Source organism: Hyla sarda, chromosome 2 (assembly GCF_029499605.1).
Source record: "Hyla sarda isolate aHylSar1 chromosome 2, aHylSar1.hap1, whole genome shotgun sequence".
Classification (NCBI taxonomy): domain Eukaryota; kingdom Metazoa; phylum Chordata; class Amphibia; order Anura; family Hylidae; genus Hyla; species Hyla sarda.
This window is the reverse complement of record NC_079190.1, coordinates 314,350,360-314,376,133: the sequence shown is the minus strand read 5'-3', so window position 1 is coordinate 314,376,133 and position 25,774 is coordinate 314,350,360. Positions and strand designations below refer to the sequence as shown.

Genomic DNA, 25,774 nt, shown 5'->3' with positions numbered 1-25,774 from the left:
TATTTTTTGTATACGGGGAAATATGGGGATAAATTTTTTTGCGCCGTGATCTTTACGTTTTTATCAGTACATTCTTGTTTTGATGTTTTTTAATCGCTTTTAATTAATGTTTTCTGATATATGATGTATTCATGTTTTCTGATATATGATGTAAATAACTCCTTAAAGGACATCTGCAGCCTAAATACACTTACCTCCTAACCACAGAATAAGCTGCGGCAATGCGGGGGGCCCCGTTCAGGAGATCGCGGGGGTCCCAGTGGATATCTTGTGGATAGGGGATAAGTGTATTTAGGTTGCAGATGTCCTTTAAGGACTAAGCCCATTTGAGCATTAAGAACTCAGCCAGCTTCATTTTTGCGTTTTAGTTTTTTCCTCCTTACCTTCTAAAATCCATAACTTTTTAATATTTTTCCATCCACAGACCCATATGAGGGCTTCTTTTTTGCGTGACTAATTGTACTTTGTAATGACTTCTTTTATTTTACAATTAAATGTATGGCACAACCCAAAATAATTTATTTTGTGGGGAAATTTTAAAGAAAACCGCAATTTTGCAACCTTTGGAGGGTTTCGTTTTTACGCGGTGCACTTTATGGTACAAAGGACATGTTCTAAATATTCTGTGGGTCAATAGAATTAAAATGACACCACGATAACTTGCTTTACTATTGTTACACTATGCGCTCCGACCTCACACGCTGGCCGTGAGCGCATGGTCCCCTTACCTTCTGCTGCCGACAGGGCTAGGACTCGCATTGCAGGACGAGCCCGCATGCAAGCCCCAGTCCGTCACTCTCCGGGTGTTTCTCCTGCCTCCACCTCTCTGCTCCGGCACTCGTGTCCCCGTCCCTTAGGGCTTGCGCGCACCGGAGCTTTAAGATTTAAAGGGCCAGTACACTAATTAGTGTAACCACCTGTGGCTTGTTTATAAATTCCTCCATCCTCCTCAGTTCTCTGCCGGATCTTTGTTGCCTTGTGCCCTAGAGAAAGCGTTCCATTGTATTGCCTTGCCGTGTACCAGATCTTCTGCTCTTGTGACTTGACCTTGCTCCTCTGCCACTTGCCTACTGAACTGCTACATCCTGACTATGCTAATGTGCCGCCTACCCTGACCAACTGCTATCCAGACTACGAGTTGCCTCATCCCTCCTGTGCCTCGCATCTCCTCAGCCGCCTGTGTGGTCGAGCCGAGCCAGGGGTAGCGACCTGGGTGTCGCCTGCAGCTGCAAGCCCATCCTGCTTTGAGGCGGGCTCTGGTGAAGACCAGCGGCACCTTAGACTCCGCTCCCTGGTACAGTCCGAGTCATCTGCCACACAGGTCCAGCTGATCAACATACACCGGAGTTCCTGTCTTCCGAAACGTGAGTGTTACAAATTTTATTTTAAAAAGTTTTTTTTTATTGGTACAATAAAAGTTGTATGTTTTAGGTTGTCCTATTATGACCCCTAGAGCTTCTCATGTTTTCGTATACAGGGCTGTATGAGGGCTAATTTTCTGTGCCATTATCTGACGTGTCTTTTTGATCACTTTCTGGGATCAATTTTTCTGGGATGTGATGTAACCAGAATGCAGAAATGTATGACCTTTTTTATGTTTATGCCATTTACCATACGGGATCAGTAACATTACACTTTAATAGTTCTAACATTTACGCACGCGGTTATACCAGATATGTAAATTTATTTTATTTTATGTTCAAAAATTTTATTTTTTACTTAGGGAGGGGCTTATTCACACTGTTTTAAACTTTTTTCTTACTTTTTTTCTACTTTTATTACACTTCTATAGTCACCATAGGGGACTATTTATAGCAATCACTTGATTGCTAATTCTGTTCAGTGCCATGCATAGGAATATCACTGATCAGTATTAACGGTTATCTACTGCACTGGTCTGCTTGATTTCAAACCAGAGCAGAAGTCCACAGGAGACGGACAAAGGCAGGTGAGGAGACCTTTGCCAGCCATCTTGGGTGATCGGATCCCCTCTGCAGCGGCGCGGGCGATCCAGTCACCTGTTCAAAGTGCCACACTGCCGCAGATACCGTGATCTGTATTGATCACGGTATCTGAGGGGTTAATGGCAGACATCGGTGCTTGCGTCGTGTATAGAAAAAGAGGGGATTTTTTTTTTTTAGTCCCACATGGGACTATATATTACAATCTTCTGATTGCAGATACTGATCAGTCCCATGCCTAGGCCTAGCACTGATCAGTGTTATCTGCGTTCTACTTATTTGGTCTGATGGCAGCAGGAGGGGGTAAGCAGACCTCTGCCCGCCATTTTAGATAATCTGATGCCCACGATCGCGCCACGAGCGATTAGATCAGCCACCGGAACCGCTGCAGATGCCGTGATCAATATTGATCACGGCATCTGAGGGGTTAATGGCAGACATCCGTTCAATTGCACTTACGTCATAGCAACAGCAGGACTCTTGCCCTGCATCCTCTAGGGGTTAAGCCACGCACACGGAAATTATCAGCAAGAAATTCCCTTAACCGAAAAAGCTAGTTTTAGCAAATTTTTGATGTCCGAAATTTTGGTGCATCCCTAGTTATAATGGTTCTGCAAATAAATGCCAGTCAACGCAATTTCTGCTCATCTATTGCTAAAAGTTAGCCTTTCTTAAAAGGGCCCTAAGGCTATGCGCACACACAATATTTTGGTCCTCATCAAAACTTTGTGCCAAAAAGCTGTTAAAAGGTGAAACTGGGCCTATCCTAAGAAAAACGTTCATATTTTTGTACAAGCAAGAATTACAGCTTTGTATGTCTGAAATTCAATATATAGGTTACCGGAATACTTATCAGCTTCACATGGTGTGCAAACGAAGGCCCCACGATATGAAAAAGTGTTTTTAGGGCATAGCTGGCAGAATGAAGCCCCACTCCTAGGTGCAAATGTACCAGGTTTGCATGGAAAGCACTCTGAAGTATATGCAGCACCTATGAAAGAAACAACCTCTTAGTCTAGCACATTTTCTTCCCGCAGCAAAAACGGTCATAAATACAAACATAACATATACCTGTAATTAGAATGTTCCTCAACAACACAGGCTTAAGTGTGTTAATGCCCATAGAAAAAGCTGTTGTTCTCCAGTATAGTACATTAGTTCCTTTGGTGAGTTTTACCTGAGAAAATATGGAAATCATTAAACCTAAAAGATTTTAAAAGTTTTCATGAATAACATGAAATCATGCGTAATGAACACCGAAACAGCTGTCTACAGATAGGTAACTATCCTTTTTGGAAAAGGCAAGCTCTTTTCTTTCTAGGAGCTATACATTTGTCATGAGACAAAGCTCTTTGTTATGAGACTTAGAAAACCAGAAACATCTCTTTAAAGTTTAATCAGGATGTACTGTCCTTGCTGTAGAGCTCCATAATCTTCATAGAAGCCACCAGAAATGACAATTGAGCAAAATGCATTACAGAAATAGTAGTCATCCAATGTAACAGTGAACTTGTTCGTCATAGTAAAGTTAAAAAGCTCTATCATTAAAGCAGAGTTATATCAGTGTAGTAAAATACCCATCGGTCTGTGCTGTCCTAAAAAAGAAAGAAATGTAACTGCCGCTGCGCGATGCTCAGTGTAAGCGCTGCACTTGATGCACAGAGGGCATCTCGGCAGTGATTGTATGGGGGACTGTAAACTGACCAAGTAGCTCGGATGACAGGCTTCTAGTAGTGGGCAGGACAGGTGTATATTTTTCAGAAAGAGACATAACATTATTAAGAGAAAACCTCATGTCTCATACAGAAACAATGCAGGCTATAGATACTAGATGGTGTAATAAAGGAAACAAAGGAGATAATGTATTTATAAATCAATCATACACCAAAATAGTCAATAAAATAGGCATATGTTAGTTGGGGTCTAATCAGATCTGGGATTAAAAACAAATTTTTCACAGTGTTATAAAAAAATGGTACAAGAAACAATATTATATATGCAAAAGCATCCACTTAAGTGACACTAAGACATACATGTTCCTGCATGAACGTACCCCATAGGGTAACCTAATTATTGAATAAGCTCTGTGATCTCAATAAGGCCATAAAATTGAGGTGTGGAGAGCATATATCCAAAACTTCTCTTTCTTTGCCAACACCTTAAACCTGTTGGTCACATATGGAGAGATGTGGTCTATTGGGATGAGAAGAGTAATGTCTTCTCCTGTATCTTTTAAGGACATATGTCTTAACAGACCATGATGCATAAAGTTCCTCCTAATATTGCTTCGGTGTTGGTTTAGTCACCGACGAAGTTGTGTGATGCGACCCACGTACTGTCTGGTCTGTCTCCTCATGCGACTAGGCGCAATAATATTGTGCAAAGATGGGGCTCTACGAAATGTTAAACCTGGTTTATTAGGTAACAGTTCCTTTAAGTAGGGGTCAGATTTTAAAATGACCCAATGTTTTATTAAAATCTGCCTAATGACCTTTTGGCCACTTGAATATGTTGTGATTAAGTTGGTGTTATACTTCTGAGTAGATCCTATTGTTGCCTCATCTTTTTTCATGATTTTTTTTAGTTTGCTTTCGCTCTGTTTGGCTCCAGATCGCCTGATGAAGATGATGGTAAACAATCTTTCTGGGTGAGTAACTTTGTTTTTATGAAAGCATCTTCAATTAATTTCTTTGGGTGGCCTTTTTCAGCAAACCTAGCTTTCAGGATCCCAGCTTGTTCCACAAAGGTGGACTCTTGGGTGCAGTTTTTTCTAACCCTTTCGAATTGGCCATACGGCATATTCTCCTTCCATTTTTTGTAGTGGCCGCTTAGGAAGGGGACATAGCTATTAGAATCAACAGGTTTAAAAAAAAAGTTGACATAATTATTGATCCATCTTGGTGGGAGATTTGCAGGTCTAAAAATGTGATGGTCTTAGTGGAATAGTTGGGGGTCAGCGAGATCCCCCAATCATTTTTATTAATTTCTTGTACCACAGTTAGGATTTGTTCTATGGTACCCGTCCATAGAACAAACAAATCGTCAATGTATTGTTTTTATACAATGGCGTGCTTGCAGAAGAGGAGGTTCCGGGTGATGAACTGCTCCTCGAAACACCCCATAAAAAGGTTTGCATATGAGGGGGCTACCCGTGTCCCCATAGTGGTCCCTCTTATTTGATGAAAAGTCTGCCCATTGTATGCGAAGAAATTATTTTCTAAAATACGGTGAAGACATTTTAATAAAAAAATCAGCTTGTTCTGCAGGAACTAACGAATCTTGTTGTAAAAAGAGTTGTGTGCTATTAATGCCCAAGTTATGCTTAATGTTCGTATACAAAGCTGTCACGTCCATGGTGAATAGCACCAGGTCCTGTTTCCATTCAACGTCTTTTAGTAGGGAGATGAGCTGGTCCGCATTTTTAGGATAACTTGGTAATTCCTAGACATATTTTTGCTATATCATGTCAAGGTATTGGGAAATATTACACGTTGCACTATTTATCCAATCATTAAAGGGTACCTTTCATCAAAAAAATGTTTTGATATATTATAGATTAATGTATGCAGAATAACTTTCCAATAGCATGTTATTAAAAAATATGCTTGTTTCTATTTAATTTTCCACTTTGAAAAAATTACCACTAGGGGTCTCCCTACCAGTCCTTTTTTATAGATTTCAGACTTATGCTGGAGTCCTAAATATCAGACTGCAGCTGGGACACAGACAAGCTCAGCACTGCTCCCTGCCAGGGAGTTTGTCTGTGTCCCAGCTGCAGTCTGAGATTTAGGACTCCAGCATGAGTCTGAAATCTATCAAAAAGGACTGGTAGGGAGACACCTAGTTGTCATTTTTTCACAGTGGAAAATGAAATAGAAAGAAGCATATTTTTTATAACATGCTTATTGGAAAGTTATTCTGCATATATTAATCTATAATATATCAAAAGTTTTTTTGATGAAAGGTACCATTTAAAGGGGTTCTCCACCATAAGGTGATTTTAGTACCTACCTGGAAGACAGTAATGGACATGCTTAGGAATGATCTGCGCTTGTCTTGGGGCTAAATGTCTATCTTGTGACATTACCATAACACTGTTGCTAGCTTTTTGTGAACTGGTATTTCCTGTTTGACTTTTCTTTTTTTGACTACAAATCCCAGAATTCCATTTTCCTCCCTCCCACACATCAGCCACCCCACCCATTGAAACAAAAGACCTGTGGTTTTCAATCAGGGTGCCTACAGCTGTTGCATTAGTTGCAGATTGATCTCTCTCCCACCAGGCGATCGCTCCACCCACTGAAGCAGACAGGCTCCCTGTCATCAGCTGACTAGTGAGTCAGGTCTCGGACGCATTGCAAGCTGGGAAAAATCAGAGACAACAGTCATTTTGTATGCTGTTAAAAATAAATGGTGGGGCGAAAATCACAGAAGAATTGTGAGAAAACTGTCACACACAGGTACAGACACTATATTATGAATTACACTAACTTTACAGCCCCTGTAGCATAGTCAAAGAAAATTCCTGGAATACCCCTTTAACCAATCATATCGTGAATAAATAATGCTACGTGTAATATTTCCCAATACCTTGACATGATATTTCAAAAATATGTCCAGGAATTACCAAGTTATCTAAAAAACTCGGACCAGCTCATCTCCCTACTAAAAGACGTTGAATGGGAAGAGGACATGGTGCTACTTACCATGGATGAGACGGCTTACTATATTAATAAAAATGATTGGGGGAATTTCACTGACCCCCAACTATTCCACTAAGACCATCGAATTTTAAGACCTGCAAATCTCCCACCAAGAAGGATCAATATTCACGTCAACGTTTTTTTTTTTTTTTTTTTAAACCTGTTGACTCTAATAGCTATGTCCCCTTCCTAAGTGGCCACTACAAAAAATGGAAGGAGAATATGCCATATGGCCAATTCTGAAGGGTTAGAAAAAAACTGCACCCAAGAGTCCACCTTTGTGGAACAAGCTGGGATCCTGAATGCTAGGTCTGATGAAAAAGATTACCTGAAGAAATTAATTGCTTTCTTAAAAACTAAGTTACTCACCCAGGAAGATTGTTTACCATCATCTTAATCAGGCAATCTGGAGCAAAACAAACAGAGCTAAAACAAGCAACAAAAAAATCATAAAAAAAAAAAGATGAGGCAACAATAGGATCTACTCAGAAGTATAACACCAACTTCATCACAACATATTCAGGTGGCCATCCAGCCATTAGGAAGATTTTGAACAAACATTGGGGCATTTTAAAATCTGACCCCAACTTAACCCCTTAAGGACTCCATTTTCATTTTTTCCTCATCACTTTCTAAAAATCATAACACTTTCAATTTTGCACATAAAATTCCATATGATGGCTTATTTTTTGCACCACCAATTCTACTTTGCAGTGACAGTCATTTTATCAAAAAATCCACGGCGAAACAGAAAAAAATTAATTGTGCGACAAAATTGAAGAAAATTATTCATTTTGTCACTTTTGGGGGCTTCCGTTTCTACGCCGTGCATTTTTTCGTAAAAATGACACGTTATCTTTATTCTTTAGGTCCATACGGTTAAAATGATACCCTACTTATATAGGTTTGATTTTGTCGTACTTCTGGAAAAAATCATAACTACATGCAGGAAAATGTATATGTTTAAAATTCTCATCTTCTGACCCCTATAACTTTTTTATTTTTCCGCATATGAGGCGGTATGAGGGCTATTTTTTTCTGAAGTTTTTATTGGGACTTGTTTTTGCATTGATCGGATTTTTTGATCGCTTTTTATTAATTTTTTCATGATCAAAGTGACCAAAAATACGCTATTTTGGACTTTGGAAATTTTTGCGCGTACGCCATTGACCGTGTGGTTTAACCCCTTAAGGACACAGGTAATTTTCACCATAAGGACGCAGCTCTTTTTCGCAATTCTGACCACCGTCACTTTAAGCATTAATAACTCTAAGATGCTTTTACCGATTATTCTGATTCTGAGATAGTTTTTTGCGTGACATATTCTACTTTATTTTAGTGGTAAAATGTTGTCGTTACTTGCATCCTTTTTAGGTGAAAAATCACAAAATGTCATGAAAATTTTGAAAATGTTGCATTTTTCTAACTTTGAAACTCTCTGTAGGAAAATTGTAAGGAAAATTGATATTCCAAATACATTTTATATTGATTCACAAATACAATATGTCTACTTTATGTTGGCATCATAAAATTTTTTACTTTTAACTTTTTGAAAAAATTTGAGGGCTACAAAGTAGAGCAGCAATTTTCAAAATTTTCATGAAAATTGCAAAATCAGAAGACAGATGTTACAGAACTACAACACCCAGAATGCCTGGGCAGTCTAGGCATGCTGAGAGTTGTAGTTTGGCAACATCTGGAGGGCTACAGTTTGGGCACCACTGTAATAGTGGTCTCCAAATTGTGACCCTCCAGATGTTGCAAAACTACAACTTCCTACATGCCCATGCCCCTTCCTTCCCCCCCCCACCGTCACTTCCCTACCTGCGCTGTGATCTCCGCTGATGCCACCGATGATCGCCAGTCCCCACGCATCTTCTCCCCCCATTCTGCCAGACCTCCAGGGGTGGACAGAGCGGGGGGGGGGGGGGGGGGGGTTCCATGGCAACACCCTGTCGTGTGCTGTCATTGGTCAGAATTCATTTCTGACCAATGAGAGGGGATAGGACGAGATCGCAGCACTGCGACCTCGCTCCTATCCCTCATGATGATCGGGGCTGTCACTGACAGCTCCGATCATCCCTATTTTCCGGCGATTGGGTCACCAGAGGCCCGATCAGCCCAGAATAGCAGAAAATCGCATGTCTGAATTGACATGCGATTTTCAGCGATTGCCGACATGGGGGGGGGGGGGGCTTCTCAACTTTTTTTTCACTGCACACACTTATCTTTTACCCTGATCCCTGCAAAGCCATAGCTTTGCATGGATCAGAGTTCTAGGGGCTCGATTGCTCAAGCCTGTAGCTCAAGCTTGGAGCAATCAAACGCCGATTGGATGTGACTGAGCAAGGTAAGGGGACCTCCGCTCGCGTCCTAGCTGATCGGGACATTGCGATTTTATCGCGATAGTCCCGATCAGCCCGACTGAGCTGCCGGGAAGCTTTTACTTTAGTTTTAGACGCGGCAATCAACTTTGATCGCTGCGTCTGGAGGGTTAATAGTGTGCGGCACAACGATCTGTGCTGCGCAATATTAGCCCAGAGTCCCGGCTATCATTAGCAACCGGGACCGATGTGGTATGATGTGGGGTCATGGCGTGTTACCTAATAAACCAGGTTTGACATTTCGTAGAGACCCATCTTTGCGAGATATTATTGGACCTAGTCGCATAAGGAGACAGACCAGAACCCTTCCTGTCCAGAGCTCCATCTCTCAAGAGAAAGGAGTTTTTAAGTGCAAGAGACCAAGATGCCTCTGTTGTACATCAATAAGAGTACTACCTTCTCTAGCACACACAGACATATGTCCTTAAAACATACAGGAGAAGACATTACTCTTCTCATCCCAAAAAACCACATCTCTCAATATGTGACAGGTTTGAGGTGTTTGCAAAGAAAGAGGTTTTGGATATATGCTCTGCACACGCTACAACCTTATGGCCTAAATGAGATCACAGAGCTTATTCACTAATTAGGTTACCCTATGCGGTACGTTCATGCAGGAACATGTATGCCTTAGTGTCACTTAAAGGGGTACTCTGTCTCTAGCATCTTATCCCCTATCCAAAGGATAAGGGATAAGATGTCAGATTGCGGGGGTCCCGCCGCTGGAGACCCCTGGGATCTCTGCTGCAGCACCTCGCTATCATTACTGCACAAAGCAAACTCGCTCTGTGCATAATGACCGGTGATACAGGGGCCGTAGCATCGTGACGTCACAGCTCTGCCCCCTCATGACGTCATGGGCCGCCCCCTTAATGCAAGTCTATGGGAGGGGGTTGGAGCACCGAAGAGGACGTGCCGCTGGTCACTTACCAAGCTGGCCAGTACGCGTCTTCCTCCTTTTCTATCCTCCGGTCCTCGGCGCCTCAGTTTCCATGGGCAGTGACGTCCCGGCTTGCGCTATGTCCCGGCGTCTCTGCGTTTTTAAACAGGACGGGCAAACACCGGCTCTGCTCGGGGCCCCGGGCAAGCTCGGGGCCCCCAGCAATTGCTTGGTTTGCCTGTCCTGTTGTGACCTCCCCCGCTGAACCCCCGGGACTGACTCACCGAACCCCTGGGGTCCGACCGAACCCAGGTTAAGAACCACTGATCTAGTACCTATAGCCGGCATTGTTTCTGTACGAGACATAAGTTGCTGTTGCTGCTAAATAACATTGTTCTTGATATCGTTTTCAACAGTATTTTTCATATAAGGTTCTCTCTTAATAATGTTATGTCTCTTTCCTAAACTTATACATTACCTGTTCTGCCCACTACTAGAAGCCTGCCATCAGAGTTTTCTACAGCTACTTGGTCAGTTTACAGTCCCCCATACAATCACTGCCGAGATGCCCTCTGTGCAACAAGTGCCACACTTACTCTGAGCATCACACAGCAGCTGTTACATTTCTTTTTTAGGACAGCGCTCACACAGACTGAGGGGCATTTTACTACACTGATACTATAACTCTGCTTTTATGATAGAACTTTTTAACTTTACTATGACGAACAAGTTCACTGTTTTAATACATTGGATGACAACTATTTCTGTTATGCATTTTGCTCAATTGTATTTTAGCTAAACAGTTTTTTTGTATATATTACCTTTGAAACCGCTGGTTTCGCGTTTTCTTTGTTTTTTTTAAATAAATTATGCTATGCCGTCAAGTCAATCATTGGACCTAAGGAAGAGGGGGTCCCACAACTTGCAATGTGTAGTCCTGTAGCGAATATATATTTTTATATTAAACTACCTCTTTGTTTATTACTTTCACTGTCCGCTTCGGTCTGTCCAATATTATACAATATACAGGTGAGCGCTGCAAAACCATCCTTTTTGCACCTACGTCTCTATTCAGCTGTACAGAACTTCCAGGATTGAATTTCAGTGACGGGACAGATGGAGGCAGCACCCCGGTTTAATTGCCACTGACAGTGGGACCTATACAAGCTACATTAGGTATTGTGCTCTCAGTACAACACCACAAGGTGAGCACACCTCCAGAATAACGGCACATTGCTGCGCTTTTGTCTGCTTCCTTTTTTTGCATATTGTTACTGGAACCCAAGTGACCCATATAACCACTGTCCATCGTCATGCTCTCCAGACACCATGGATACAGGCCACATATCATGCCACCTTCACCAATTATTCAAGGAGCATAAGTATCCTTGTACATAGTAAAGTTCCATTTCAACTTTTGAGGAAGTATGTGGACAATCAGGGAATAAATATTTGTGTTTTATTTACTGTCTGTACAGTTGAAATTTTAATAATTAATATGTATACTCCATCTTATGTTTCATCAATTATCTGTAAAGTGGTATCCATCGCTCTGCTCCATCCAGATATTCCACTACTCCTGATTGGAGCCTTTAATTACATTATGAATATTATTTTTGGATAGATGTTTCTTGAATCAACTCGCCAACTCCCCCCCCCCCCCCCCCTCGAATGTAAAATGGTACCATTTGAACGTTTATTAGAAGAAGAGAGATTGATAGATATCTGGCAGCGAGACCAGGGTGAGACAGTTTTCTTGTTGCTTCTCCATGTTGAATAGATCTTGCATTAGGGAATGATCTGATTTCGCCGTTTGTAAAAGTAATTTTTTTTATAATATTAGAACATTATCAGATCCCTGGTCCCTACTACTAGTACTGTAATATTTATTGGACATAATACTATAATTACTTTTTTCTTTACAAAGGGGGAACAAGTTAGCTGGTAACATTTTTTTTGTTCCTTCCTGTCCATCTATACAGATCACTGGTAAAAAGCCCATTATATTACTTTTATCAATGATCTGTATATAGGAAGGATGATGAGAGCATCTTCTCTGTACATGGAATCCCTATGACATGCCTAGTGATGTCACAGGTTTCCCTAGAGACTGCTCATGCTTTTGAATGGGAAAAAATGTGGGCTTTTTTTTGCATAGGTTTTAGAAAAAAATGTTGCAGACCTTTGAGCAATTGCTTATTTGTGCAAAGACTTACAACTTTTCCTGTGTTTTTGTGCAAATAAAAATGAGCGTTGCACAAAAAGACTTTTATACACCAGTTTTCTGGTGTAATTAATACAAAATTAATAAATTCCTCCCACAGGGCTCCTCTCCTCTGCATTGTTGGTTAATAAAGGGATGGGGGTATTGAACTAAGGGTCCTGAAAAGCAAGGGGTATAAACACCTAGGAAGCAAAATCAGACACCATAATAAGAGGCCAATTTTAACAGTTGCTATGGGCCCCCTTTGTTCTATGTATGCCACTGCCTAAATATGTGCAAACAGAAGACAGAAAACTGCAGGAAATATTCATTACTTGATGATAACCCCATCCGCTTTCAGTGGTTTTCATCCATCTTAAATTCTCCTCCCTTGGCTGGCACTGGTTATTTTGAACCTGAAAAAAAAATTGTGTAAAAAGGTTAAAAACACAACTCAACCCTGATGCATCTTTTAGCAATGAGGCTATTGTGTCACAAGTTCCGATACGTTTTACATTTTCATTTTAAAAAAAAGTATCACATTTTCAAATCATTCCTTATTGACAATCTAGTAAAAATACATAAATCAAATCAGTCATATCATTAAAGTTGCCTGCCAAATAATGTGTAGATCCCCCTTAGTGCCACAAAAAACAAGGGGCAGCTAAGCTTCCAACAAGGGGCAACAAAGTAGTTCACCTCCTTATCATTAACATCCAGGGCGTAACTATAGCGGGTGCAGAGGTAGCAGTCGTCCCATAAGAAAACACCAGTAGTATTAATGGCACATGGTAGACATGGGCCCAATTACAGATTTTGCATTGTGGCCCATAAGCTACATGTTATGCCTGTTAATATTCATTTAGGGGTACTGGCCTCAGAAGAAACTTCCAGATCCAATGTAGCAATGTCCCCTTAAGTGATGCGGTTTTTAGTATCCTAAGAAAGCACTGGCAACTCACCTAACCACATGTAAGTCTTTGGGCAATGACCTTTCCATGAAAGGGCTAGCAACAGCATGAGCTCCTCATGCTAATGGGATCCATAAACAAGTCTTCAATATCCAAAGAAGGTGTTGGTTGAAACATCAGCTCCTCACTCCAATAAGATCAACATACATACAGGAAGGGTTTTGGTTTACAGAGAACTGTTGTCTACAAGTTCTATGATATGGATGGGCTGTATCTAAATGGGTGAGTCTGTAGCTATGCATGAGGAGTAGATAGCTAAAAAGTTAAAGGAGTGTAGACAAAGAATGTAAGGAGCCTGACCTTTAAATTAATGAGCTGGACTTCGTAAAATCTGAGGAAAAATATGACATTGTGGGAATAACAGATATGGCTGGACAATAATTATGACATGGAGGTTAAGTTCTATAGTTTGTAAGAAACAGAAAAGAGTGAGGATATGTAAAGCCCTGCCTGAAGCCCACACTATGGGAAAATATAGGTTAGGGCTGTTATAAACCACCATACATAAAACAAAAGCTGCAGAAATCACGAAGACAAATAGGTAAGGCGCCATGTTACAATTAGGCTGTTTTTTTAACTACCCAGACATAAACTGGAAAAACTGAATCACATAATTAAGTTTTATTTGGTGACAGGTACGCTTTAAGAACTGTGACAGTGACATACTATGAGCTCTCTCTACCTAACCTATCTAACAAGTGTGATATTCCCCGTTGTATCATAATCACTGTGTATAGCTACCGTATATTGGATCTGCAACATCAGAAAAGAACAAGCTAGTATCCATAAATCCTGGCTTTTAAGCATTTATTCCCAAGGCTTTGATATGGAAAGCCGCTTTATTTGAAGTAGTAGTTAGTGGAAACTTTCAGTTAATAACAAGGTTGTTACACTACAGTAACTAGATACTACAACCCACCTCATCAGTCACACATACTAACTACAACCCTACTTCTGGCATCACAAACCTGAAAACCTGTCAGCCAAGTGTCCAAATCCATTTTACAGCCTATATGCCAGACCCCATCTTCCCACACATCGTTTGGCATGTACTAACAGGATATGGTTGTGTGCCTTTTTTCTTCAAAAGACCCCCGATGTGTGAATTCAGAATGTGCTTATTGTGTGGTATTATTACTGAGGATTAAAAGACTGTTCATACTGTAAACTGCTATCTGTGAATTAGAATTTGCCAGAACATGCTGTGCGACAATTTGCGAACGTCATTTACCATGCAGTACCGCCACGTGGATCACAAGTACAAGACTTGTAATGGATAGTTGCTTTATTTGAAGTAGTGGTTAGTGGGGAACTGTCAGTTAACTACTGGGTTGTTACATTTCAGCCACTAGACACTACAACCCTCATTATCAGTGACACATACTAACTAGAACCCTACTTCTGGGATCGCAAACCTGGCAACATGCCAGCCAAGCGTCCAAATCAGTTTAAAAGGGTACTCCGGTGGAAAACATTTTTGTTTTCAAATCAACATGTTCTAGAAAGTTAAAACAGATTTGTAAATTACTTATATTAAAAAATATTCATCCATCCAGTACTTATCAGCTACTGTATACTACAGAGGAAGTTCTTTTGTTTTTTTATTTCTTTTCTGTCTGACCACAGTGCTCTCTGCTGACACCTCTGTCCGTGTCAGAAACTGTCCAGAGTAGGAGCAAATCCCCATGGCAAACCTCCCCTCCTCCGGACAGTTCCTTAAATGGACAGATGTGTCAGCAGAGAGCACTGTGGTCAGACAGAAAAGAACAACTCAACTTCCTCTGGAGCATATAGCAGCTGATAAGTACTGGAAGGATTAAGATTTTTTAATAGAAGTAAATTACAAATCTGTTTAACTTTCTGACACCAGTTGATTATAAAAAAAAAAATCTCCACCAGAGAACCCCTTTAACAGCCTTCATGCTAGACCTCTGCTCACCACATATGGGAGAAGTTGATCTCTCAGATCAATCATATAATGAAATGTGTTAAAAATGCTGCATGTGTTGCAAGAGAGGAAGAAACAGGGACACCACTTATCAGTGTTACATCTGCCCTGATAATCCAGGCCTCTGCATTGAAGATTGCTTCAGGGTGTGCCATACAGCTATAAAGTTCTATATTTATTATTTCTTAACCCAACTTTTATTTCTCTTTATTTTTACCCCAATGTACCTGTCCACTGTACATTTTCTCCAAAATTAGAAACCCCCAAAAACCCAAACCACTCCTTTATAGAATACCCCTGATTACACCTTTCGGGGTATAATTCATAAAAATAGGTCACCGGGTCACTTGCATGCGGGTTTCAAAGTTAGGCCTCAAACACGCATAGTGCTCTCTCCCCTGAGCCCTGTCATATATCCTGGCCGCAGTTTAAAATTAAAACATTTTTAAGAATGTTGAAGCAGACCATAATTTGTGGGGGGGGGGGCACATATTTTACGTTGAAATGTGCTTGGATGAACATACTGGGTACACGGTATGTTGGTAGGAAAATTGCAATTTTCTTTTCTTACCCACAAAAATTTATGTAACACCTGTGGAGTTAGAGTTTTGGGTGTTACCGTTTTTATTTTCTTTTTATTTCTGCAACTGTCAGCTACTGATATGTCAATTGCCAAGTTAGGCTTCAAATACTCACAGTGCTCTCTCCCCCAAGCACAGTCAGTTTAGGGCAGGGCCTCCTCTGGCCAGAGGCAAAATAGGTTGCTGCTTAGAGTGCCCCCTTGATGAACTGGCTGCTCTATCCGGCCATCAGGAGTGCAGAACAGTCACATCACATACAGTACACAGTAATAATTATCACATAGACAGTAATTATTACTGTGTATGTGATGCTAATTAATGTGTATGTGATGCCGATGACACAAAGATTTGTAACAGGGTTGATATTCCTGGAGGGATTAGCCAAATGGAAAATGATTTGGGTAAACTAGAGGAATGGTCAAAACTCTGGCAACTAAAATTTAATGTGGATAAGTGCAAGATAATGCACCTGGGGCACAAAATAGGCTAGGCTAAAATAGTATAGGCTATGTGATACAGTCCTAACCTCAGTAGCTGAAAAAAGGGATTTAGGAGTCATTATCTCAGAAGACTTAGAGGTAGGAAGACAATGTCATAGAGCAGCAGGAAACACTAGCAGAATGCTTGGATGTATAAGGAGAGGTAATAGCAGTAGAAAGAGAGAAGTGCTCATGCCACTGTACAGAACACTGGTGAGACCTCACTTGGAGTATTGTGCACACTACTGGAGGCCGTATCTCCAGAAGGATACAGATATTTTGGAGAGAGTTCAGAGAAGAGCTACTAAACTAGTCCATGGATTGCAGGATAAAACTTATCAGGAAAGGTTAAAGGACCTTAACATGTATAGCTTGAAAAAAGACGAGAGAGGGGATATGATAGAAACTTTTATATACATAAAAGGGAATCAACATGATAAAGGAGGAGAGTATATTTAAAAGAATAAAAACTACCACAAGAGGACAGAGTTTTAAATTAGAATGGCAAAGGTTTAAAAGTAATATCAGGAAGTATTACTTTACTGAGAGAGTAGTGGATGCATGGAATAGCCTTCCTGCAGAAGTGGTAGCTGCAAATACAGTGAAGGAGTTTAAGCATGCATGGGATAGGTATAAGGCTTAAAGGGGTACTCCGGCACTTAGACATCTTATCCCCTATCCAAAGGATAGGGGGAAAAATGGCTGATCACGGGGGTCCCGCCGCTGGGGACCCCCGTGATCTTGCATGCCGCACCCCGTTTAAAATCAGTCCCTGGAGCGTGTTCGCTCCAGGTCTGATTACTGTCGATCAAGGGGCGGGAGCGTTGTGATGTCAAGGCTCCGCCCCGCGTGACATGCTCCACCCACCTCAATGCAGGCCAATGGGAGGGGGTATGACAGCTGCACCTGTATTAATGGCACCTGTCCACAACCTCAAACAGTCACACTCCAAACTCCACTATGGCCAAGAGCAAAGAAGGACAACAGAAACAAAATTGTAGACCTGTACCAAGCTGGGAAGACTGAATCTGCAATAGGCAAGCATCGGCGGTGGAGGGGGGTGTGGTGAGACTCCGGTGTGGCGGCAGTCCCGAGCTGCGGCGGTCCCCAGCGGCGGCGGTCCCGGCGGTCTTCGGCGGAGGGATCTACCAGCAGGAGGTAAGCGCTGTTTGCCTCCTGCTGTTGCCTAGCAACAACTCCTAGCATGCACAGCCAAAGGGCATGCTGGGAGTTGTAGTTTTGCAACAGCTGGAGGCACAACTGCAACTCCCAGCATGCCCTTTGGCTGTCTGGGCATGCTGGGAGTTGTAGTTATGAAAAATTGTGCCCCCAGCTGTTGCATATCTACAACTCCCACCATGCAGGGACAGCCAAAGGCATGCTGGGAGCTGTAGTAGTGTACCTCCAGCTGTTCCTAAACTACAACGCTCAGCATGCCCTCGGTTGTCACTGCATGCTAAGAGTTGTAATTTATGCAACAGCTGAAGGCACACTGGTTGAAAAACACAGGGTTTGATACCTATTTCAATGTTTTGCAACCAGTGTGCCTCCAGCTGTTGTAAACTACAACTCCCTGCATGCATTGACAGACCATACATGCTGGGAGTTGTAGTTTTGCAACTGCTAGAGGCACACTGGTTGTAAAACACCGAGTTAAAGGGGTACTCCGGTGAAAACCTTTTTTCTTTTAAATCAACTGGTGGCAGAAAGTTAAACATATTTGTAAATTACTTCTATTAAAAAATCTTAATCCTTCCTGTACGTATTAGCTGCTGAATACTACAGAGCAAATTCTTGCTACAGAGCAAATTGGACAGAGATGTCAGCACTGTGCTCGTGATGTCATCAGTGTTCCAAAAAGAAAGGAATTTCCTCTGTAGCATTCAGCAGCTAATAAGTACTAGAGAGATTAAGATTTCTTAATAGAAGTAATTTCCAAATATGTTTAACTTTCTGCCACCAGTTGATTTAAAAGAAAAAAGGTTTTCACTGGAGTACCCCTTTAAGTAACAAACTCAGTGTTTTGCAACCAGTGTGCCTCCAGCTGTTGCATAACTACAACCCCCAGCATGCACGGACAGCCAAAGGGCATGCTGGGAGTTGTAGTTTTGCAATAGCTGGAGGTTTGCCCCCCCCCCCCCCCCCCATTTGAATGTACAGGGTACATTTAAACAAGCAGGGGTTTACAGGGAGTTTCTCGCTGCAAGTTTGAGATGCAGAAAATTTTCCAGTGAAGCTCTAACTCCCAGCGGAAAACTCGCTGTGAACCCCCTGCCTGTGTGAATCTACCCTAAAACCACTACACTACAATAACAAATAATAAAAGGAAAAAAACACTACTTATACACATACCCCCTACACAGTCCACAACCCCCCCCCCCCCCCCCCCCCCCAATAAAAATGAAAACGTCTGGTACGGCAGCGTTTCCAAAACGGAGCCTCCAGCTGTTGCGTTACAAAACAACCCAGTATTGCCGGACAGCCATTGATTGTCCAGGCAAGCTGGGAGTTTTGCAACAGCTGGAGGCACTCTGTTTGGGAATCACTGACGTAGAATACCCCTATGTCCACCCATATGCAAATCCATAATATAGGTCTCAAATGCGCATGGCGCTCTCTCACTTTGAAGCCCTGTCGTATTTCAAGGCAACAGTTTAGGGTCACATATGGAGTATTTTCTCCTTTCATCCCTTATGAAAAGGTAAAGTTGGGGGCTACTCCAGCATGTTATTATAATAAAATTACATTTTTTACACTAACATCCTATTGTTGCCCCATACTTTTCATTTTCACAAGAGGTAAAAGGAAAAAAAGACCCCCAAAATTTGTAACGCAATTTCTCCTGAGTACGGAATTACCCCATATGTGGATGTAAAATGCTCTGCGGGGGCACAACAAAGCTCAGGAGTGAGAGCGGCATGTACATTTGAGGGGATTTGCACAGCGGTTCTGACAAACGCAAAAAAAAAAAAAAAAAACATGTGACCACATTTTGAAAACTACACTATAGTGAGCCTTAACACCCCACAGGAATTTTCGTTTAAGTTGGACTTGAAAATTATGTTTATTATTTCACAAAAATGCTGGTGTTATCCCAAATTTTTCATTTTCACAAGGGGTAATAGGAAAAAAAGCCCCCCCATTTCTTCTGAGTATATAAATACCCCATGTGTGGACATAAAGTGCTCTGCTCACGCACTACAGGGCTCAGAAGAGAAGGAGCGACACTCTTCACGGAATGTAATAAAGGGTGCAGTGAGCATTTACGTCCCACTGGTGTCTGACAGATTTTTGGAACAGTGATCCATGAAAAATGAAACGTCAGTGGGGTGTAAATTCTCACTGCACCCATTGTTACATTCTGTGAGGGGTGTAGTTTCCGAAATAGGGTCACATGTGGAGGGGGTCCACTGTTTTGGCACCATGGGGGCTTTTTAAACGCACATGGACCCCCAACTTGAATTCCAGCCAAATTCTCAGAAGAAATGGGGTTACAAGTGTTGGGTGGCATTTTCTCTAAAAATTTGGGGTGAAAAACTGCATTTTAGTGAAATTTTTTTTCTCATTTACACATCCGATTTTAACAAAAAGTCGTTAAACACCTGTGGGGTGTTAAGGCTCACTGTACCCCACCCCTTGTTACGTTCCTTGAGGGGTGTAGTTTCCAAAATAGTATGCCATGTGTTTTTTTTTGTTTTTTTTTTGCTGTCCTGGCATCATAGGGGCTTCCTAAATGCGACATGCCCCCCAAGCAATTTCTCCTTCAATTTGCTACTATTCCTGTGAAACACCTAAAGGGTTAACACATTTTCTGAATGTCATTTTGAATACTTTGAGGGGCGCAGTTTTTATAATGGGGCAATTTATGGGGTTTTTCTAACATGAAGGCCGTTCAAATCCACTTCAAAACTGAACTGGTCCCTGAAAAATTCCGATTTTGAAAACTGTGAAAAATTGGAAAATTGCTGCTGAACTTTGGAGCCCTCTGATGTCTTCCAAAAGTAAAAACATGTCAACTTTATGATGCAAATATAAAAGTAGATATATTGTATATGTGAATCAATATATAGTTTATTTGGGATGTCCATTTTCCTTATATGCAGAGAGTTTCAAACTTAAAAAAATGCTACATTTTCAATTTTTTGGGACATTTTGGAATTTTTCACCAAGAAATGATGAAGGTATCGACGAAAATTTACCAATAACAAAGTAGAATATGTCACGAAAAAACAATCTTGGAATCAGAATGAAAAGTAAAAGCATCCTATGTCCTGTCCTGGCTCCGGCGCTCAGTAGGATAAAACCTGGATTTTTTTTCTCATTATGTCTCTCATAGTTGAGGTATACCTATGATGAAAATTACAGGCCTCATCTTTTTAAGTGAGAGAACTTGTACAATTGGTTTCTGACTAAATACCTTTTTGCCCCACTGTATAAGGCTATCCTTCATACATGGTAAGGACAAGGACGATTCATAAGTATTCAGAATATTGGGAACAGTAGATGGACCAAATGCCTCTTATCTGCTGACACATTCTATATTTCTATGTGAAGTGATGACAGCCGGATAAAGAAGCCAACACAGCACAGCCACTGCACGCTCCTCAAAGATTATCAGGGGCTCAAGTCATGCAGGATGGAGCCTAGAATAATGCTTACCGCTCCCTCCACCTCCTCCCCAAACCGGCCGGCTAGATGCTAAAGGTAATGGACCTTTGATGATGTTGCCATCATGTGACCAGTTACATGTTAGGGGCGGAGCTTAACTGTGCAGGTTAGGAGAGATGGTGGTTGAAGGACCTTTGGTGATGCTGTGGAGTAGGCGGGGATGAGCTGGAGTTGAGGTCACATGTTATCTGCACATTCACTACTGTTCAGTTCTGTGTAAAGAAATCTGCACCTCAGTGTCACCCCAGTAGTAAAGTAATTACATAAGGAGGTGGTTTGTTACAGTGTGTCACCCCAGTAGTAAGGTGATTAAATAAGGAGGGGGTTTGTTACAGTGTGTCACCCCGGTAGTAAGGTGATTAAATAAGGAGGGGGTTTGTTACAGTGTGTCACCCCAGTAGTAAGGTGATTAAATAAGGATGGGGTTTGTTACAGTGTGTCACCCCGGTAGTAAGGTGATTAAATAAGGATGGGGTTTGTTACAGTGTGTCACCCCGGTAGTAAGGTGATTAAATAAGGAGGGGGTTTGTTACAGTGTGTCACCCCGGTAGTAAGGTGATTAAATAAGGAGGGGGTTTGTTACAGTGTGTTACCCCAATAGTAGGGTGATTACATGAGGAGGGGGTTTGTTACAGTGTGTCATCCCAGTAGTAAGGTGATTATATGGGGAGGGGGTTTGTTACAGTGTGTCACCCTAGTTGAAAGGTAATTACATGGGGAGGGGGTTTGTTACGGTGTGTAAACCCTGTAGTATAGTAATTACAAGAGGAGGAGGTTTGTTACATTGTGTCATCCCAGTAGTAAGGTGGGGCGTGTGAAAGGGCGGAGCCAATGGGTGGGGTCAAGGGGCGGCAAAATTAGCTTTTGCCTAAGGTGGCAAAAATCCTTGCACCAGCCCTGGTATGAAGTCACACATAAAATGTTCCTAGGATGATGAAGCAGAGCATAAGGTTTGGGGTGGGCACATGTTTTACTTTTGGCATGATCGGAGTTCAAAATCATACTGTATACCGAGATGGCATATCAGTAGGAAAATGTTTAATTTTTTCAATTTTCAATGTTTACCCACTGCATTACATCCATTCCTGGAAAAAAAAAAATGTATGAAACACCCTTGTGGTCAAAATGTCCACTTCACCCTTACACACATTCCACGGGGGCAGTATTTTCTGTAATGGGGTCCTATGAGGGTTCCTTTTTTTCCCTCTGAATGTATGTCACAGGCAGCTACTGATATGTCCGTAAGAAACATAGAGCTCATTAGAAAGAGCATTGTTCTTATTTGAGGCCTGTCATACTTCCAAGAAACAATTTAACTACATAGGGACCGAGGGCGTACAGATGCGCCATCGCTCCCTGGTACTTAAGGACCCAGGGCGTACCTGTACGCCCGTGGGAATTTCAGTCCCTGCCGCGCACCAGGCGGGGACCGGACCGGGGTAACTGCTGATATCGATGCCCAATGCCCAGGGGGTCATCAGACGATTTGCGCCGATTCCGGTCATTACGGGTCTATGGTGATCCGGAATATAAGGGGGATCGCGGTTGTCCAAGACACCCACAATCCCCCTGAAGGGATAGGAGCGAGGTGGTAGGAGTGCCACCCCTCCTATCCCTGCTATTGGTCGTCAAGGAGCGATGACCAATAGCAGATCAGGGGCGGGAGGGTTAACTTTCGGTTTCCCAGTTCTGCCCACCCACAATAGGCAGGGCAGAACGGGAAAACCGACAGGGACCGGCGGCAAAGTCCACTTACCCATCAGCGGCAGCAGCAGGCAGCGATCGGTGGTGGGGATCTTCGGAAGAAGCGGATGGCGTTCGACTCCCTGGATCCTACGGAATCGGGTGAGTTGCCTAGCAACATCTGGAGGTCTACAGTTTGAGACCACTATACAGTGGTCTCTAATAGTGTTGAGCAGCATAGGCCATATTCGAATTTGCAATATTTCGCGAATATATGGACGAATATTTGTCATATATTCGCAAAATTCGCATATTCACAATATTCGCAGCCTTTTTTTTTTATATCCACCATAAAATTTGCATGCGCAATATCGAGTAATCTTCAGAGAACATGATCATTTTCATTGTCCCACAAGCTAAAAGAAGGGAAGTAGCAATATTCGCATATGCAAATTTTCGGGCGCCTGCCAGTCTGACTAAGTAACTAGTATTGAAGCCTTGTTTACACCACAAGCTGGAAGCAGGGAGGGATGATCACTGTGAAGTGTACTGTGGGGAAAAAAAGCAAATATTCATATTTGCGCATATATGGCGCTATATTCGCAATATTCACAAATTTGCGATATTCACGATAAATATTCGCATTGCGAATATTCTCGCCCAACACTAGTCTCTAAACTGTAGCCCTCCAGATGTAGCAAAACTACAACTCCCAGCATGCCCAGACAGCTGTTGCTGTGTGGGCATGCTGGGATTTGTAGTTTTGCAACAGCTGGAGGGCTACAGTTTAGAGACCACTGCACAGTGATCTCCAAACTGTGGCCCTCTAGATCTTGCAAAACTACAATTCCCAGCATGCCCACACAGCAGTTTGCTGTCTGGGCATGCTGGGATTTGTAGTTTTGCAACATCTGGAGGGCCACAATTTGGAGATCACTGTGCAGTGGTCTCTAAACTGTAGCCCTCCAGATGTTGCAAAACTGCAAATCCCAGTATGCACAAACAGCTGTCTCGGCATGCTGGGAGTTGTAGTTGCGTTCCTCCAGCTGTTGCATAACTACATCTCCCAACATGCCCTTCGGCGATAAGTACATGCTGGGAGTTGTAGTTTTGCAACAGCTGGAGGCACACTGGTTGGAAAATACTGAGTTAGATAATAGAACCTAACTGAAGGTTTTCCAACCAGTGTGCCTCCAGCTGTTGCAAAACTACAACTCCCAGCATGCACGGTCTGTCAGTACATGCTGGGAGTTGTAGTTTTGAAACAGCTGGAGGTTCCCCCCCCCCCCATATATGAATATACAGGGTACATTCACACGGGTGAGTTTACAGTGAGTTTTCTGCTTCAAGTTCTCGCTGTGGCAAGTTTTTGGCCGCAGCGCAAACTCCTAGGGGGAGACTCACCGTAACCCACCAGTGCGAATGTACCCTAAAAACACTACACTAACACAAAAACCCCCAAAATCCCCCCCAATAAAAATGAAAAACGTATTGTACGGCAGTGTTTCCAAAACGGAGCCTCCAGCTTTTGCAAAACAACAACTCCCAGCATTTCTGGACAGCCACTGACTGTCGGGGCATGCTGGGAGTTTAGAAACAGCTGGAGGCACCCTGTTTGGGAATCACTGGCGTAGAATACCCCCATGTTCACACCTATGCAATATGCAATATAGTCCTCAAATGCTCACTTCAGTTTAGGGCCACATATGGGGTATTTCCGTACCCGGGAGAAATTCCACTATAAATTTTGGGGGGCTTTTTCTCCTTTTACCCCTTATGAATAGGAAAAGTTGGAGGCTACACCAGCCTGTTAGTGTAAAAAAATAAAAAAATTTACACTAATATGCTGATGTTGCCCCATACTTTCTATTTTCACAAGAGGTAAAAGCAAAAAAGACCCCCAAAATTTGTAACGCAATTTCTCCTGAGTACAGAAATACCCCATATGTGGACGTAAAATGCTCTGCGGGCGCATAACAAGGCTCAGGAGTGAGAGCGTGCCATGTACATTTGAGTCCTAAATTGGTGATTTGCACAGGGGTGGCTGATTTTACAGCGGTTCTGACATAAACGCAAAAAAATAAATACCCACATGTGACACCATTTTGTAAACTACACCCCTCATGGAATGTAACAAGGGGTATAGTGAGCCTTAACATCCCACAGGTGTTTGAAGAATTTTCATTAAAGTTGGATGGGAAAACGAAAAAAAAAAAAAATTCACTAAAATGCTGGTGTTACCCTAAATATTTCATTTTCACAAGGGAAAAATAGGGAAAAAAAGGCTCCCAAAATTTGTAACCCCATTTCTTCTGAGTAAGAAAATACCCCATATGTGGATGTAAAGTGCTCTGCGGGCAACCTACAATGCTCAGAGAAGAGAAGTAGCGCCATTGGGATTTTGAAAATAAAATTTGTCCAGAATTGAAGGCCACGTGTGTTTACAAAGCCCCCATAGTGCCAGAACAATGGACCCCCCCCCACATGTGACCCCATTTTAGAAATTACACCCCTCACCTAATGTTATAAGGGGTACAGTGAGAATTTACGCCCCACAAGTGTCTGACAGATTTTTGGAACAGTGGTCCGTGAAAATGAAAAATGTAATTTTTAATTTGCACAGCCCACTGTTCCAAAGATCTGTCAAACACCAGTGGGGTGTAAATACTCACTGCACCCCTTATTAAATTCTGTGAGGGGTATAGTTTCCAAAATGGGGTCACATGTGGGGGTTCCACTGTTCTGGTACCACGGGGGCTTTGTAAATGCACATGGCCCCTGACTTCCATTCCAAACAAATTCTCTCTCCAAAAGCTCAATGGCGCTCCTCCTCTTCGGAGCATTGTAGTTCGCCAGCAGAGCACTTGACGTCCACACATGGGGTTACAAATTTTGGGGGTCATTTTCTTCTATTACCCCTTGTAAAAATGTAAAATTTGGGGGAAAAACTGCATTTTTGTGAAAATGTTTTCTTTTTTCATTTACACATCCAACTTTAACAAAAAGTCGCCAAACACCTGTGGGGTGTTCAGGCTCACTGTACCCCTTGTTACGTTCCTTAAGGGGTGTAATTTCCAAAATAGCATGCCATGTGTTTTATTTTTTTTTGCTGTTCTGGCACCACAGGGGCTTCCTAAATGCGACATGCCCCCAAAAACCATTTCAGCAAAATTTGCTTTCCAAAAGCCAAATGTGACTCTCTTTCTTCTAAGCATTGTAGTTCGCCCCCAGAGCATTTTATGTCTTAACATGGGGTATTTCCATACTCATAAGAGATGGGGTTACAAATTTTGGGGGGCATTTTCTCCCACTA

At 42.1% G+C, this 25,774-nt stretch overlaps 1 protein-coding gene and 1 long non-coding RNA gene across 7 annotated transcripts in view; one reads left to right on the top strand and one right to left on the bottom strand.

Moving 5' to 3' along the window:
- Positions 1–25,774, bottom strand: part of ELAPOR1 (endosome-lysosome associated apoptosis and autophagy regulator 1) — a 438,781-nt gene that overhangs the window by 206,922 nt on the left and 206,085 nt on the right. For 5 of the 6 annotated variants that reach the window (XM_056557720.1, XM_056557717.1, XM_056557718.1 and 2 more), the window contains 3 exons: positions 12,467–12,547; positions 3,033–3,138; positions 2,803–2,952 (listed from right to left, as the gene is read on the bottom strand). In XM_056557720.1, the coding sequence (XP_056413695.1) occupies positions 2,803–2,952; positions 3,033–3,138; positions 12,467–12,547 (337 nt within the window). Of the gene's footprint in view, positions 1–2,802; positions 2,953–3,032; positions 3,139–12,466; positions 12,548–17,119; positions 17,171–25,774 lie in introns of those variants that run through there. The other variant, XM_056557722.1, reaches the window with a different exon arrangement.
- Positions 1–25,774, top strand: part of LOC130356345 (uncharacterized) — a 122,660-nt gene that overhangs the window by 86,084 nt on the left and 10,802 nt on the right. The gene's annotated exons all lie outside the window — the stretch shown is intronic.